The sequence below is a fragment of the Chiloscyllium plagiosum genome, unplaced genomic scaffold, assembly GCF_037043375.1.
Source record: "Chiloscyllium plagiosum isolate Xiang-an unplaced genomic scaffold, Cpla_swu_hap1 HiC_scaffold_32, whole genome shotgun sequence".
NCBI classification, from domain to species: Eukaryota; Metazoa; Chordata; class Chondrichthyes; order Orectolobiformes; family Hemiscylliidae; genus Chiloscyllium; species Chiloscyllium plagiosum.
In genome coordinates, this window is record NW_028270170.1 from 6,967,924 (window position 1) to 6,981,364 (window position 13,441).

The window sequence follows — 13,441 nt, forward strand, 5'->3', positions numbered from 1 at the left end:
GAAATTTAAAAAGGGATTAGAATTTTAACTGGTAAAGTTATATGTCAATAGTTCACAATTGTTTATGCATAACTACAGTCTATTTATTTGTAATAAATGGTAATTCTTGATAACAAATAGCTGGACTGCATTTCTGTCAACTTGGGTCTACAGTCAGGTAAGTTAGGAAATTCTGCATAAGTTTTAAAAATCAACTTGTTTTTTTGATCAACTTGATGTCCATCACACTATCTTCCTTATTTATATACCCATCCAAATACTTTTTTTTTCCACCATCTACAGTTGCTTAATTTACTTATGCTTAAACGGCTTCAACTGTAACTGAATATCATTTAATTCCAATATTTCATTACCTGGAATAGCTAATCCCTGTTGTATCTCCTCTAAACCTACATGCCATGCTAGTATCAGTCTTTCAAGCTTTATCAGGCAATGTTACCTCCAGGTTATTTCTAAGTCCATCAACCTAGTCTTTGAAAGTTACCTTAAGACTGTCAGGGACAACTCTGCCACTTATATAAAATCCTTTGCCTTTCCAGTGCAAAGTCTTCAATGCAGTACAGTTTTATTTAGTAACGTTACAGCCAAATTTTTGTTGCCCCTGTTGCAACTCAATCCCGGATAAGCCCCCACACTATCCCAGTGGGTATATAAATAAGGAAGATTTATAGGGATATGGGCCAGACTCAGGCAAATGGGGCTAGTTTAGTTGGGAAACCTGCTTGTCATGGACGAGTTGAACTCTGTTTCTGTGCCGTGTAATTCTATGACTCTGTAAAGACAAAAACCTTATGTAGTTAAAACAGTGATAAGAAAATCACAGTGTACAAGGAAGCTGAAAATAAATTTGGAATATGTTGTAAATACAGAGTGGCCCATCAGCATTAAAAAGTAAATAGGTAAATTGATATTTCACATGTAAACTGAGATTCTGCAGTGTTATAGCCTAACGTTTCACTCAAAATATTAAGTGTCTTGAACTTCCTCTGATGCTGATGAACCTAATATATATTTTAGGCATTTTCTGTTTTTCTTATTAACTCCTTCAAATTTCCAGCATAGCATTTACATTTTTTCTTTTGATCTACTCAGAAGCTTACAAGTGAGATCAATTTTAGCTTCTCGATGCAATAAATCAGATCCAATTATTCCCTGAGTGCACTAGACCAATTTTTATTTCAAAAATATACTTTATTCATAAAATATCTTTATATTCATATAGTCACTAAAGCAGTTTGGTTTTGATACAGTAGCACATGAAGAAACAAACATTGGAGTTTGCAAACACGCCAAAGACATTTCATACTTGTATAAGACTACATTTACGTGCATTTGATGCACGAGCAGGGGGTGTCTGATAATTGAAAGGATGCCTGTTATGCTTTGGCAGAAAGATCTTAGACAGTGGTCTATCCCCACTGTACCTTGGTGGCAGCTGCCCCAAGCTTTAGTGCGTCACTCAACACATCATCATGGACCTTGGAATGTGCTAGTCTGTAACCCTCTGTCGAGGTCAACTTCTTGCTCTGGAAGTACAGCAGGTTGTTAGAACATGAAAGAGTGTCTTTCACTAATTTGATGGTCTTAGTGTGTGTGCCAGGGAACAGATCGTAGAGCATAGAGTGTGCATCGTGGAGCTGCTTAGGGTGAACCTCGACAAAATCCATTGCATGTTGCTCCAGACTTTCTTTGCAAAGGCACATTTCAGAAAGAGATGTGTGACAGTCTCTACCCACACGCGGTGATGTAGACAGTTCAGGCGTACATGAAGGATTTCACAGGTAGTGCCCTTCTGACCGCCAGCCAAGCGATGTCTTGATGCTTGTTGGAAAGTTCTGGTGATGAGGCATTCTTCCAAATGCTTTTACAGTCTGCTCAGGGAACAACCAAACAGGAAGTACCATCTCTTTTTTCCTGCAAAGTCATGAGAATACTACATGCTGACCAGTTTCTGATGAACTTGTCATCAAAGGTGTTTTTCTTTGCAAATTTCTCCGCGAAGGACAGGTGATATGAAATGGTCCAACTATTCTGATCTGCAATGAGGTCAGACCCATCCTTCACGACACTGGGGACAGGTATTACCTCAATACGTAATGAGTCTTGGTGTTTGTGTACTGAGGGTCTACACACAGCTTGATGCAGCCACACAAAGATGGCCATTAGGTAGCACCTCCAGGTAAGTTGTGCTGACTGTGAAGGAAGTAAAGGATTGATTGGCCCATTTCCCAAAGAACATGGCCTTACTCTTGCCTTGATTTACCTTCGCTCCTGAGGCCTGTTCAACTTGGTCACAGATGCTTATAAGTCTGTGCAATAATGGTGGATCCATGCAGAAAACAGTGAGGTCATCGATTTGTCGAGAGGCTTTGACCTGCACACCTCTGCTGCCTGGAATAGTCACTCCTCTCAGGCTTGAATCCTTCCTGATGGACACAGCAACAGGCTATATACAACATACATAAAGAGCTGAAAATGTGTTGCTGGAAAAGCGCAGCAGGTCAGGCCGCATCCAGAGAACAAGAGAATTGACGTTTCGGGCATAAGCCCTTCTTCAGGAATCTGAAGAAGGGCTTATGCCCGAAACGTCGATTCTCCTGTTCCCTGGATGCTGCCTGACCTGCTGCGCTTTTCCAGCAACACATTTTCAGCTCTGATTTCCAGCATCTGCAGACCTCACTTTCTCCACAACATACATAAAGGCAGGAGAGAATGGGCAGCCCTGGCTGACTCTGGATCTGATTGGGAAGTTTTGATTCCAGCTCATTGATTAAGACTGCACTACAGATGTTGGCGTAGAGCAGTTGGATCTAATTGTGGATTAAACTGATAGTCTAGAGAAAATAAAAACTAAAAACGAAAGGCCTTGTCTACTCACACAAGACAGATGGTGTCTCAGAAACAATGTGGTTTTTCTTGTTTTGAACTTCAAAAGCTGAAGCCTGCCATGGCATATCCTGAGCAAAATCCAGTAAAATCTATTCTGTGATGTCACACCTGGAAACATTGGAATGTTACGGAAAGATTATCTTATGAAGTAACTTCCAAACAACATAATTTTGTTCCTTTTTTCTTTTTTGGCTCATTTCATTTTTAATCTAGAAGATTATAATTTTTAAAAAGGTGATTAATCTAACCATTGAGAAACTAAATTCCAGTTTGGGTATTGAAATTATTACAGGTACAAAATCCTTTATCCGAAATGCTCGGGTCCAGCTGTTTTTCGGAATTTGGAACTTTTGGTTTTCAGAATGTGACAAGTTTAATGGTGAATTTTTTTTAAATCTTACGGGAGAAGTAGACTTCTAACTAAGAACGTGCTTGGCTACGCCCCGCCACGTCGCACCTGAGTGACACACATCGAGTGGGTGTCGACTTGGGGGCGTTCACAGAGAAACCTCAGGCCTGTCGATGCTTGGCCACGCCACCCCATGTCGCATCTGAGTGATACACATCGAGTGGGTGTCAACTTGGGTTAACTGTTTGCTCTCCAAGCAACCTTGTTAATAAGAAAAAAACTTTAAAAATCTTCGGATTTTGGAGATTTTCGGGTTTTGGATGTTCAGATAAAGGATCTTGTACCTGTATTTCATTTATTTGTCTAGAAAGTTGGTTTTAAAATCTTCATGACTTACTGCTGCCATTGACATTCTTAGTGCACACAGCTAGACTTGCAGTGAATTTAGTATTAACGGTCTGTTGCTTTTAGTGAGCTAGTGTGGATTGTTTATTATCAGCATACATCAAATCTTTGCTGAAATAGTTGCATGCTAAATATCTGTGGTATTTCAATGTAGGAACTGAAATGTATAGTGTGATTTCATGGCGAGTCCATTTTGGGGGGAAAAACACTTTTTGATATAAAATATTATAAATTGGTATGGCACATTTGGTTCAAGCAATGACTAAATGAATCAACAGGGCCATTTTGCCCAAGGTGAGGGAGTGAGCTGTTTGCCGCATTTGTGTGCGCTCTGGGGTAGTGAGGAATACATTAACAGAAGAGAGCAATGATCTCCGTCAGAGTTCTGTTGGAAATTTCCTGAAGAAGTCAGGATTGAATGCAACCATGATATTCTTCGTGGTAAATGAGCTGCAAACACTTCACATGGAAATGGCTGCTTGGGGAGAATACAATAATCTGTGCAACTGTACCAACCTTGGAGTTCATTCATGCAGTTAAATGAGAAAATGGGCAGAAATAAATACCTACACCTGTTTATAATCAGCATACAAATAAACAGGAGAGCTCTTGAAGCACAGTGGTGACATCCCTACCTTTAGAACTAGAAGACCTGGGTTCATGTTTCGTATGCTACCGACATGTCATTAACACACCTGAACAGATTTATTAAAAACTTACAGATAAATAGGGAAAACTGTTGTGGCTTGGTGATAATGTCCCTTGCTGTGCATTAGAAGGCCCAGGACACTGTCACTGCACCACAAGAGCTTCTGCAATTGCAATATTTTTAATCAGCCTGTTCAGGGATATAATTACATACCTTTTGAACTCTTGCTTCCAGTATCAGGTGGGGACACTGCCACTGTGGCACAAGAGCCCCCAAACTGCAGTTATGCCATTACTGAGATGAGCTTTCAATTCCAGAATCCTTAATTTAAATTCCACCAGTGGCAATTACAGGATTTGAACTTCCACCCAGGATTAATCTGCACCTCTGAATTACCAGTCTCGTGATGTTAACCACTGCACCACCCTCTCCCTCTAGGTCTTCAGCTAAGTTGCAGTTCTATATATCTGGAACTCAATTCCTGGTTGTTCTCATGTTCTAACTGACCAGCTCTTTTGTAAAATATAAGTCATTCAAAATTCTGTAGATCACACTCACTCTCATCGCACAGAATTATGTGACCTCATTACTCCAGTTATTTCGAAGTTACATTACCGTTCCAGCAAATTCACTTGCAATCATGCCCTTTTAAAAATATACTATTAGGTAATCTACCCTACTCCATAATTATTGAAGGTTCATTTAGCTTGTATACCAAGCCCTGAAGAATTCCTTTCTGAGATGGGTATTTCTCAATTTCCCCTTTTGATTTAAGAAATCTCCTTTTAAAACCATTATAAACACCCAATACTTCGCCCTTGTCCTCAACATCCTTTACATGAAGAATGCTTTATTAATTAATTTATTTTGTCCATGTACCTTTTGCTTTTATAGCACAGCGTAGTAAGTAAGGTGCAATATAAGTGCAACTGCATAGTTAAGAATAAGACTTTTTAATATGTCAGTTATTTCTATCACACACACATCTTACATATAAGCCTGTTCTTAACATTTAAATTTGTGCATTATCTGCGAAATTGTAGGAGCAGCTATTTTGTGAAATAATGCAAATGTTCCTTTAAGGCAATACAGGGGTTACTTCAATTACTAACTGTTAATGAAAAATGTTTTGGAGGCACAATTTGGGTCTGCTCGTGCACCAATTAGCTCATCTTAGCTCTTGAAAAGGAACTTTATGTACAGGAGAGTGACATAATGTGTTTATCTAAAAGACAACAGCCGAACCCACAAAATTTTTATTAAGGCGGGAGGGGTAAGTGTTACAAATTTGTTTGACCGCTTGTTTATTCAGTATGCTCTGACATGTGACAGAATTTTCAGCAATGTGTAACTTCCAATAGTTTACTGTGAGCGTCAGCTAGCAAGTGGGGTCAGAGGTCAGTGGTTGGGGCCAACAACCCAGTACAGCTGCTTGTTCACAGTGTGCAGTGTACTGGGAAGTGTACAGGACTGTTGAGTGAGTTTTCAGTTTACATTTGAATGTCTGACATTCTAGCTAAACAGATTGAGCCTGGCAGTCAGCAGTATGGCCTGTAGCATAACTGTTAACCATCTTTGGAATATATTTAGGATCATTGTTGATGAATGATAGGAATGAGGAAGAATAAAGCATGCTGGATCCTGCATTGTTCTAATTACCAGATGAACATTTCATTGTGATATATGTTGTGTAGTTTGTTTTGTTGCGGATGGAAATCTGAAAAAAACAGCCAATCTCAAACTTCTGATAACCATTTCTGAAAAGATCACTTGCCTATGGGTTGAAAGTTATTTTTTCAGTTGGATTAAAGTGAACTAAGGAACAGATGCAGATTTATCTGTGAAACTATGTCCAATATTGGAAAATCTGCCTGCAACCCAGGCTTGATCTACCAGCACTGGAACTGGGAAAGATCAGTGGGGATTGACTGCAGTTCTCCGGAGCCCCGCTGCATTTGGTTAGCTGCACTAAGGAATGTAACCTCTGAGGTAAATTCCAGGAAGAAGAGAGACAGTGATATCTCAACTGTCAAAAGAAAGCACAGCTTTCCTGTTTGGAAGGAGGAGGAGTTGCTGGTAAGGTTTTTTGGTTTGAAAGCTATGAAGTAATTGCATCAAAGTGTACTATGTAGAGGAAAAGGAGGATGCAGCCACATTTAATTTCCTAGATCTGGTTTTGCCTCAGGAAATCTTAAATAGAATGCAAGTGCAGACAGTCCTTTGTCTGTGCAAACATGTACTACAAGTGTCTGCCTAACAAGACCCCTTTATGGCCTGTCACTATAATCGCTCTTTGTGCTATTGATAGCCACATTAAACTGAGTGTTGAGATGATGCATTCATGGAAGATTTCTGTAAAATTCTTATGCTAATGATTAAAATTTATTTAACTAGCTTTGAATCAGCTACTTAGGCCTTGCTGGGCTAAAAAGCAGAAATCTTTTTTGTGACATGGACTGACCAAAGAAGCCCAGTTTTTTGGAAAAAAATCTTTATAAATATTAGTGTTAATCAGTGACCTATGCATACAACAGTAATAGCACGATCCTTTTAAATATGTGCTGGTGCCTCCGCATATTTGAAAGTTAAATCCCACTACACTATAGAATCCTTTAGACTGCTTTATGTAACAGTTGTTGGTAAAGATCTTTTACTCTAGAGTAAAGGTAGTATTTGAAGCAGAACTCTAAGTCATCCAGAAAAAAATAACAGTTGTGGTGAAGACATTCATATTTTCACAATCAGAAACTGTTTCATACACAGGATACTTCTATATGCGCACTGCTGACCACCACTACTTCTGCTATCATTGACAAGAATCCAGACCTGTAGGGTGGAGTCGGTGGTATGAGTATAACTCCTATTCCTGAACAATTAATAGGAGATTTGAAACCTTCATAATATCTACTACTGGAGAAACATTAGTTAGTGGACGTACTTCTATTCAACATTTATATCTGAAATAAGTCTATTCTGTAGTTCTTTCTGGATAAATAGTGTAACAGGTTATAGTGGATTTATAATCTATTGAATAAGAGTTCAAAACTCACCATGGCAGAGTAGTAGTTCTGAAAAAAGACCGAATTATTTCTGCATTGGCATGAGGTGAAGGTGAATCTGTCAGATTATATGAAGAAGCCCTGGTTCATTACCTTTCTATAAGGCAAGAAACATGTTGTATTTCTACCTGCTGGCTGATTTAGGGCCCACACCACTGTTGTGCCCTTTTAATTAATAGCCATTTAATCGTGGCAAATCAGTATGAAGACAGCTGCAATGGTTCCAAGAGAATGGCTATTATACTATTTTTCTCAACACAAAACAGTATATAGAACATAGAACAATACAGCACAGAACAGGCCCCTCGGCCCTCGATGATGAGCCGACCTGTGAACTATTCTCAGCTCGTCCACCTACACTATCAAAAATCATCCATGTGCTTATCTAAAGATTGTTTAAATCTCCCTAATGTGGCTGAGTTGACTACATTAGCAGGTAGGGCATTCCACACCCTTACTACTCTCTGCGTAAAGAACCTGCCTCTGACATCTGTCTTAAATCTATCACCCCTCAATTTGTAATTATGCCCTCTCGTACAAGCTGACGTCATCATCCTAGGAAAAAGACTTTCACTGTCTACCTTATCTAATTTTCTGATCATCTTGTATGTCTCTATCAAATCGCCTCTTAGCCTCCTTCTTTCCAATGAGAACAGACCCAAGTCGCTCAGCCTTTCCTCATAAGACCTTCCCTCCAGACCAGGCAACACCCTGGTAAATCTCCTCTGCACCTTTTCCAATGCTTCCACATCCTTCCCGAAATATGGGGACCAGAACTGTACACAGTATTCCAAGTGTGGCCGCACCAGCGTTTTGTATAGTTGCAGCACGATATTGCGACTCTGGAACTCAATCCCTCTACGAATGAAACCGAACACACCGTATGCCTTCTTAACAGCACTATCCACCTGGGTGGCAACTTTCAGGGATCTATGTACATGGACTCCAAGATCCCTCTGCACATCCACACTACCAAGAATCTTTCCATTGATCCAGTATTCTGCCTTCCTGTTATTCTTCCCAAAGGGCATCACCTCCCATTTAGTTGCATTGAACTCCATTTGCCACCTTTCAGCCCAATTCTGCAGTTTATCTAAGTCCGCCTGCAACCTGTAACATTCTTCCACACTGTCCTCTACTCCACTGACTTTGTCGTCTGCAAATTTACTAATCCATCCACCTATACCTGCGTCTAAGTCATTTATAAAAATGACAAACAGCAGTGGTCCCAAAACAGATCCTTGTTGCACACCACTAGTAACCGGACTCCAGGCTGAACATTTTCCATTAACCACCACTCGCTGCCTTCTTTCAGAAAGCCAGTTTCTAATCCAAACTGCTAAATCACCCTCAATTCCATGCTTCTGCTTTTTTTCCAACAGCCTACTATGTGGAACTTCATCAAAGGCTTTACTAAAGTCCATGTATACCACGTCAACTGCCCTACCCTCATCTACATTCTTGGTCACCTTCTCAAAAAAACTCAGAGGTTTGTGAGACATGACCTGCTCTTGACGAAACTATGTTGACTATCTGAAATCAAATTGTTGCTTGCTAGATGATTATAAATCTTATCTCTTGTAATCCTTTCCAAAACCTTTCCTACAACAGCAATAAGGCTCACTGGTCTATAATTACCAGGTCAGCTCTACTGTCCTTCTTGAACAAGGGCACAACATTTGCAATCCTCCAGTCCTCTGGTACTAAACCTGTAGACAATGACGACTCGAATATCAAAGCCAAAGGCTGTGTCATCTCCTCCCTAGCTTCCCAGAGAATCCTCTGATAAACCACATCCGGCCCAGGGGACTTGTCTATTTTCACTCCTTCTAGTATTGATAACACCTGTTCGTAACTAACCTCGATCCTTTCTAGTCTAATATCTTGTACCTCATTCTTCTCCTCTACAATATTCTCCTTTTCCTGAGTGAAAACCGATGAGAAATGTTCGTTTCGCATCTCTCCGATCTCCACAAGGTCCACACTCAACTTCCCACTTCTGTCTTTGGCCCTATTCCTACCTTAATCATCCATTTATTCCTCACATACCTATAGAAAGCTTTAGGGTTCTCCTTTATTCTATTTGCTAAAGACTGCTCGTGTCTTCTCTTTGCTCTTCTTAACTAGTCATAGAGATGTATAGCATGGAAACAGACCCTTCGTTCCAACCCGTCCATGCCGACCAGATATCCCAATCCAATCTAGCCCCACCTGCCAGCACCTGGCCCATATCCCCCCAAACCCTTCCTATTCATATACCCATCCAAATGCCTCTTAAATGTTGCAATTGTACCAGCCTCCACCACTTCGTCTGGCAGCTCATTCCATACACTTACCGCCCTCAGCGAGAAAAAGTTGCCCCTTAGGTCTCTTTTATATCTTTCCCCTCTCACCCTAAACCTATGCCCTCAACTCTGGACTCCCTGACCCCAGGGAAAAGACTTTGCCTATTTACCCTATCCTCTCTCTTTAAATCCTTCCTAGCTGATCTGTAACACTCCATCGCCTCATCTGAACCATCTTGCCTCATCAACACATAGGCCTCATCCTTCTTAACAAGAGATACAATTTCTGTAGTAAACCACTGTTCCCTTACCTTTATCACTTCCTTATATAACCTGACCTCCATCCTGGCACCCTTACATTTGCTGCTGAAAAAGGGTCAGTCTTGAAAATGGTCTTGTAGCCAAGATGCAGCCTATAGGGAAGTAAAGAAGCAGCTATCAACTTCTAAGATGTTGGCATACTACCATCCCAAGTGAGATGTGGGACTGACATGCAATGCCTCCTGTATTGTATTGGATTGGTGTTAGCTCACCAGTGGCCCAGCAAAGAGGAATGCCAAATTGTATATGCTTCCCAGACTTCAGCTGATGCCAAATGAAGATATGCCCAGATAGAGAAGGAAGGTTTGGTGGTCATCTTTGGTGTGAGAAAGTTCCACTGAGACATTTATGGATGTAAATTTGTAATAGTAATGGGCTATTTAAAGAGAACAGGATTGTGCCATCCATAGCTTCAGGTTGAATTCAGCGGTAGGCTCTTATTCTGAGAGTGTACAATTACAAGTTGGAACACCGTCTGGGACGCTAAGTGGAAAATGTGGATGCCTTGAACTGCCTCCCATTAGGGGATACACCACCAGTGGTGCCACCACTGGAAAAGATACTATCCTGGCAAAACTAAAACAGCTGGTGGTGTTGGGGTAAACAAGTGTCATCATAACCAGAATTGAAATCCTTCTGGTCCTGGCAAAACCAGACCACCATAGAGGGTGGCATGTTATCGGGAGCAAGAATGATTGACCCGAGCAAATGTTGCCCCCAGAGACTGACTGAACTCTACCAGGCTTAACCAGGGTTTTCAAAATGAAGATTGTTCATGTCTAGTGGCTAGGATTGGCTGTGTTGGTGGGGCACTGTCCAGAGTGCCAACAAGGACAAATTACCACCAACAGCTCCCCCACATTCACGAGAATGTCCGGTTAAACCCTGGACTCAGTGGTACATCAACTATGCTGGTCCTTTTGTCGGCTCTGTTTTTAGTGACTGTGGACATCCATTCAAAGTGGTTGGATATGCATAGAGTTCATTCGTCAAACACCGGAATGATGTTTGAACCATTGTGAGCATCTTTTGCAATTCATAACACGTGGAGGTGTTGGTCACAGACAACAGGCCATCATTTACCAGCCGGGAATTTGAGTATTTCTGAAAGTCGAATGGCATTTGGCATGTAAGGTCAGTTCAATGCTATCTATTGTCCAATGGTCTGGTGGAAATAGCAGGCAAACTTTGAAGGCAGGCTGAAAGAAACGGCCTACAGATCCACTCTATACGAAACTGTCCTGGTTTGTGTTTGGTTATTGGACTACACTTCATGCAACTACAGAGACTGCACCAGCAGAGTTGCTAATGGATAGCAGACACCGTATCAGATTAAACCAGATCTTCCTGGCCCGGGCTGGACGGTAAAATGAAATCGATGCTGGATACAAGACACCTCTAAGTGAGAGAGACCGTTCACTTCAGGGATTAAGATTTGTGTAGTAACCACCAGAATGGCAGTGCATGGGTAAAAGGCATGGATGACTTGGGAACAGGTCTGGTGATATACAAAGTTCTGGTTGCTGTTAGAACCTGAGAGTTCTCACCCTCCACCTAGCATCAAAGAAATCTCTGAGGATGAGGCGGACACAGCAGATGTTGCAGCCTTGATATCATTACCTCCTGAAGAAGCAGAGAGGTTTTGGCTGAAATACTCCAGTTGCAAGAGACAGGCTACGATCCAATGCGAGTATCCGAGGTTGAATTGGAGGAACTGGATCTGGTGCAAAAATGGCCTAGGAGCAGCTACAGGAAAATCGATGGGCCTACGTCCCAGGACAGGATGTAGTGTTTGGAGTGATGTCAACCAGGTGGATCTCCAAGAATGAGTTCTGTGATTGGGGCTGTTAATGTGGTGCAATCAGGGAGTCCTGACTGACAGATATAAACAAGAGTGTGTCTGTGTCCATACTAGTCTGAAAATATCGGATCTCATCTGATCTCAAGTTGAGCAGACTCAGGCCGAGTTAGTACTTGGATGAGAGTCTGCCTGGGAAAGCGAGATGCAGCAGGCCCAGACAGAGTTCCGTGTTGGCCCGGCGATCCCATACTTGTCCCTATGCCCCACAACCTGAGCCACCTCAAGCGTATGTAGTATGTCTTTAGGAAATGCAAAATGGTGGGCCCTGTACAGACTGCTGCTGCATGCCATCCATCTCTTCTTTATCCACTGCCTGGACATGACTTGGCATGCCTATTTACCACTGGGTGGTGGGGATCACTAGTGGAGGGCTTTTTATGTGGGAGTCCTCTCTCTTTCCCTCAGGTTTCTGAGGGTAGAGGGCATTGCATGCAGCAGTCCCTTGCAACCGTAGATTGTGGTGGTTTACAGACTCCCAACCCAACTGTTTGTTTTATAGAGCTGTGGAGTCCATGGGCCATGTGTATATTGGTTTTGGGTGTTTGCACTCCCTTTTTAGTTATCTGAAGGACCACCTTCTCAGCGTCATGCTCCTGATTTTGGGCACCCAGTGTGGAGGGATGTGGGCAGGTTGGAGGATCTCCTAATGGGTCTGCTTTTAGACCTGGCCAGGCTGGTTATAAATAGGTCTAGGCAATAGGCTGTGGAGGGTGTCATTTCGGCCGATTGCCTGCCCCTCTTCCACTGTTATGTTCGGTCTGACATGCCCTAAGAGAGGGAACACATGGTGTCCACAAAAGCTCTCACCTTTAGGGAGAGGTGGGTACTGTGGGGTGGCAGGGTGGAGTGCTTTATTTTCCCCTCCAATTCTCTTTGGATTTGAATCCCTACCATTTTTTGCTCGCTCTTGCTCTCTCGCTCTTGCTCTCTCGCTCTTGCTCTCTCGCTCTTGCTCTCTCGCTCTTGCTCTCTCGCTCTTGCTCTCTCGCTTTCTCGCTTGCTCTCTTGCTCGCTCTCTCGCCCACTTTCTCTCTCCCTCTTTTTCTCTCTCTCTTTTTCTCTTTCACTCTCTTTCCCTCTCTTTCTTTCTCTCTCTCTCTCTCTCTCTCTCTCTCTCTCTCTCTCTCGTTCTCTCTCTCTCTCGTTCTCTCTCTCTCTCGTTCTCTCTCTCTCTCTCGTTCTCTCTCTCGTTCTCTCTCTCTCTCGTTCTCTCTCTCTCTCGTTCTCTCTCTCTCTCTCTCTCTCTCTCGTTCTCTCTCTCTCTTTCTCTCTCCCTTTCTTTCTCTCTTTCTCTCTCTTTCGCTCTCTTTCTCTCTCTCTCTCTCTCTCTCTCTCTCTCTCTCTCTCTCTCTTTCTCTCTCTTTCTCTCTCTTTCTCTCTCTTTCTTTTTCTCTCTTTCTCTCTCTCTCTTTCTCTCTCTCTTTCTCTCTCTCTTTCTCTCTCTCTTTCTCTCTCTCTCTTTCTCTCCTCTTTCTCTCCTCTTTCTCTCCTCCCTCTCGTTCTCCCTCTCGTTCTCCCTCTCGTTCTCCCTCTCGTTCTCTCTCTCGATCTCTCTCTCGATCTCTCTCTCGATCTCTCTCTCGTTCTCTCTCTCGTTCTCTCTCTCGTTCTCTCTCTCGTTCT

General features: G+C 42.2%; 1 protein-coding gene across 1 annotated transcript in view; it reads left to right on the forward strand.

Moving 5' to 3' along the window:
- The first annotated feature begins 5,949 nt into the window (after positions 1-5,949).
- The window catches only part of LOC122539626 (rho GTPase-activating protein 23-like), a 285,601-nt gene continuing 278,109 nt past the window's right edge, over positions 5,950-13,441 (forward strand). The window contains exon 1 of the mRNA XM_043674624.2: positions 5,950-6,368. Within this exon, the coding sequence (XP_043530559.2) occupies positions 6,141-6,368 (228 nt within the window). The 5' untranslated portion in view covers positions 5,950-6,140. The remainder of the gene's footprint in view (positions 6,369-13,441) is intronic.